This window comes from Sinocyclocheilus rhinocerous, unplaced genomic scaffold, assembly GCF_001515625.1.
Source record: "Sinocyclocheilus rhinocerous isolate Xijiao unplaced genomic scaffold, SAMN03320098_v1.1 scaffold819, whole genome shotgun sequence".
Taxonomy (NCBI): domain Eukaryota; kingdom Metazoa; phylum Chordata; class Actinopteri; order Cypriniformes; family Cyprinidae; genus Sinocyclocheilus; species Sinocyclocheilus rhinocerous.
This window is the reverse complement of record NW_015665814.1, coordinates 112,129-116,606: the sequence shown is the minus strand read 5'-3', so window position 1 is coordinate 116,606 and position 4,478 is coordinate 112,129. Positions and strand designations below refer to the sequence as shown.

Below are 4,478 nucleotides of genomic sequence, written 5' to 3'. Positions count from 1 at the left end.
TTTTTTTTATGGATGGGCGCTTTTTATTTAACTTCTTTTGGACTGAAGCAATGCAACACCCGCTGAGAGGCATTAAACAGCTTGAAAGATCAAAGACCATTTTTAATATAACTCCGACTGGATTCGTCTGAAAGAAGAAAGTCATATATACCTAGGATGCCTCAGGGGTGAGTAAAACGCAGCCTAATTTTAATTTTTGGGTGAACTAACCCTTTAATGACAGAATTTTCATTTTTGGGTGAACTATCCCTTTAACAGCAGAGCGGAGAAGCAAAGAACATTATGAGAGGATGTGTCAGTGAAGAAATGCATGCTAACCCGCTGCATCTCGCTCTCCAACTGCTTCTTCCTTCGGATCCTCTGCTGGTGGTTCTTCAGGATGTTCTCCACATGCTGCTCCATGAAGAACTTGAAAGCCTGCGGGGAGTACATGGGAACTCCGCTTTCCCCCTTGCGCTCCTCGTCGCGTTTACAACGCCGCACCGGCACGGGAGATGTCGTGATCTGTTTTTTCTCACGCTCCTCGGAGCCCTCAGTGCGCTCGCTGGAGCAAGTGCTGTCAGTGTCATTGTCGTTGTCCACTCCGTCCTCCTCTTTGTTGCTGGGTTTTGCGCCGGGGTTGGGGTCGTACCCCGGTGGGGGCTGCTGCTGTAGCAGGTGTTTAGGGTAAGGCGGAGGTGGGCCTTGGTAGCTCGGGACTTCGGGGGCAGCTGTGGAAGCAGACGGATCTTGATAAGCAGAGGGTGGAGGCTGTTGCATCCATGGTGGGTGTGTAGGGGCCACGGCCGTGTGCAGCTCTGGCTTCTGCACTCGCATACTCTTTACCGGCTGCAAAATGGGGGCCTGTGTAATGGTGGTGACAGTCGTGCCGGAGGGTTGAGAGCTGGGCACAGACGGGCACTGACGTCCACTGGGCTGGGCATTGGTGAAGGAGTTGGAGCGCCCTGGAATGCTGTGGGGCCATGACGAAGGAACGTCCTGATTGGTGCTGTGACCGGGGGAAGTCTGAGGCTGCTGCACAGGAGGTCTGACCTGGGGTAGTACCCCAAGGTTGTACATATCAAGGTTGTGGCTATTGCGGTTGGGCACCAGCATGCTTGGGGGAAGGTTGGCTCCGTTTGAGGGTGAAGCAAGAGCGCTGGATTGCATCTGCTGGGCCGTGGGACTCTGTCTGTTAGTCTGGTGCATGGGATACGGAGGTGGTGGTGGCTGGCGGCCACTGCTATTAATGCCCACATACTCGCTTTGGATGTTGCCATTCTGGGGCCAGGATGGAGGGAAGGTAAACTTGTTGCCCCCGGAGTTTTGCATGATGATGGGTTGCCTACCCACAGGCACCGGACTGATCCCTCGCTGTGCCTGGGACGGAGGGTTTATATAGCCATCGGGACGGGGCCCCTGAGGCACAGGAGAGAGCCGAGGCACCAGGTAATCCAGGTTCCCAGAATACCGCTTGGTTGAGGGATTGGAGTCCCATGAGGAGGGAGGAGGAGTGATGCTACGCACCTGCCGTGGGAGGGGAGGATTCACTCGTTGACCGCTGGCTGCAGCGGCAAGATTTTGAGGAAAGGTAGCAGGCCGTGAGAGGTCGCTTTGAGGTCCAGGGCTACTGGGACGGTAAATCATGCCATCAGTCATTAGAGCACTGTGTCGCTGTGGGGCCAGAGACTCCTTTGAACCCTTCCAGCTTTGGCGCCGCAACACTGTCGGTGGAATTTGGGATGGACCTAGAGAGGAAGCATCCATACATCAACAACAGGAACCTGAGAAGACTTTTACAAGTCCTCTTAACAATCCTGTTTATTTAGATTTTAGGTGAACTATCCCTTTAAGGAAAAAAAAGCTTTACAGGAAACCCTGCCAGTTGGTACATTATTATAATATTAAAGAAGTCCAAACTATTCAATTTGATTGCTATTTCTTTTTAGATAAAACATATGCCACTGAGTTCTATACAAATATTTAAATTCCAGCAGGCAGCATTTATGCTTAATGATATTATGTTTCAATTAAAAGGTGGCTGTCAGAAAATTATTTTCATGACATTTATGTAAACCTACTTTAAATAAGACAGCAGAAACAGATTAAGTAAAAATATAATGAATATGTAATACAGGGCATATATTTAGCCAAATGCTCCTCTCTAGAGTAATTTTTTCCCCCTAGCTAAGTAACAAGCTATTAACACCGAATGGCTTTTGGGAGGTAAATACAATGCGTGACATTTGTTTTACTGACATTTCCCCAAGTTTAAAATACTGATGGAGTTATTACAAGATTTTAGTCAGCTGCATTGTATCTTCCAACATACCTTGTTCAGTCATGTATATTTTGGGCAATAACTAGCAGTAAAGAGCACATTTCTTTGTGTCACGTAATTCCTATGCATCATACTGTTCTTTTTATGAAATAAAATCCCCTTCCTGGAACTCTACCATAGCTAACAGCCATGTCCAGAATAGCATTTATTATGTACATTTTTAGCATACCTGGAATACCTAGATAACCTACATAAGTTGGCAAAGTGACAGCACACTGACTACTTCATTCTACAATGCAATGCACTCAACTTTTCATTACCAGTGTGATGACACATTTTTGATCAGACTGCCAAAAGTTTTAAATATTGCCAGTGTTAAAGATGCCTCTGTTTAATTAGGCTGGTTTAAGGTCAAGTGCACCAGACAACAACTATTAAAAAACTATTATAGTTCGACCCCATAATATCTTACTGCTACCCCCAAACAATTCCAGCAATTAATATCTACATGTTATGTTGCTATCAAAAGGAATGAATATATCAAATGATGTAACTGGCTCTTGTAGTATACCTACCTGCTTGTTTTATGGCCGTGTTGACAGGCCGTGCTGCAGCGGCTGTTATCTGCTCCCTCGCAGGCTCCTGGAAGTTCATCCTACTGATGTACTCTATGGCTGCCTCCACGCTATGACTGTTCGTCTGCTTCAGAGCACGAACCACCATCTCCTGTACAAACGCACACATATATGTATTAATTTACTGCTACTGAGAATCAGTAGAATATGTTGGCACTCATTAACTGGCATTTAAATGCAAAAGATTTCAAAACATGCAGAGCTGCTAATAGAGAGAACCATGAGCTCCCGAAAATTTCATTTGCATTTGTGACACTGTTTTACTATTTCATGGCTCTCTGGAAAAGATTGGTCAATGGCATTCTCTGGTGTGATATTTGTGCATTATGCACACTGCATAACTGACGGCTGTCCCAGGCAAGTGATTCCCTACAGTACACAGCTGTGCTAGATTCATGTCCCCTCATATACAGTGTGTCACAAAAGGTACATAATCTGCAAATCAATATTGTATGTCCTTCCACTTTTAGTTATTTGGCAAACAACTATGTACAAATCGGGATAATGTACAGACTAGGGATGTTCATTTTAACCGGTTAACCGTTAACCGACCGTAAGAATTTTTGACCGATTAATACAATCAGTTAAATCAAAATATTTAAAATTTGCTGCATGGTTAAAATACGCTACGCATATATAAAAAATTCGTTTTTTAGAAGAAGAAAAAACCGCAAGTCGAGTGTGTCGCATTTTATCGTTTCGTTCAGAAATAGGCCTAATGCCGACGCGAAATGTTTACAAACATTATAATAAACACTGTAAACATAGCTAGGCTATTTTAGTTCCCCTCACTCCACAACAAAGCCTTTCAATTAACAGTATTTAGAAAAGAACAAGAATTAAAAATATAAGAAGCTATAGCAATATAAACGACAAGCCAAAACGAATTCATTTAGGCTAAAACGAAACTGAAACCAACATTGGGTCTCTCATTCGACACAAAATCAAATGTTTCAGTATTCGCGATGTATTTGAATGCCAAATTATTATTTATTATGTAGCAGCTTCACTCGCGTTCCAACATCCACGTAAAACAAAATGTTTTGCATAACATCACAACGGTGCGGTGATAACAGCTCCTTTTAGTCCTAAAGATAATCGGAATTGTAAAAGGTTTGCCTTTATTTGTGTACATTCACAATAAAAACAAATCTTTGTGCTTTTGTAAAATAAGCCTAAAGAAAAATAGGACGCCGCTTTCTGTCATCTGTTTCCTTTCGCGCAGCACAAAAATGAACCGAAACTCTGCATACTAGGCTACTTGTTGCACAGTTTTCCTTTCATTTTCTTAATTTATTATTGAAGTAAAAATATGTTTCTCGTATAGGCCTACTTAGAATTCTAGCTAGTTTAAAATGTTTTTTTTACTTGCCCGATCGGACAAGTTAAGTAAGTTAAGTTAAGTAACATACCATGGCAAGTGAGCTATTTTGCTGAATATTCTCTCGACGCAAAAAAGCATTCAAAACCCCTAAAGAGTGCACACATTACGTGAAGTCTAGTGCGCTCTTTCACTGCATGATTCAGTCTATTAAAATACATTCAGAATGATCACAAATTCAAGACATGGGGGCAGAAAATTT

The 4,478-nt window shown here is 43.2% G+C and overlaps 1 protein-coding gene across 1 annotated transcript in view; it reads right to left on the bottom strand.

The window, feature by feature from the left end:
* The window catches only part of LOC107731513 (serine/threonine-protein kinase LATS1), a 26,512-nt gene that overhangs the window by 14,907 nt on the left and 7,127 nt on the right, over positions 1–4,478 (bottom strand). The window contains exons 3-4 of the mRNA XM_016542616.1: positions 2,836–2,986; positions 319–1,727 (exon numbers count right to left, since the gene is read on the bottom strand). Coding sequence (XP_016398102.1) covers positions 319–1,727; positions 2,836–2,986 — 1,560 coding nt within the window. The remainder of the gene's footprint in view (positions 1–318; positions 1,728–2,835; positions 2,987–4,478) is intronic.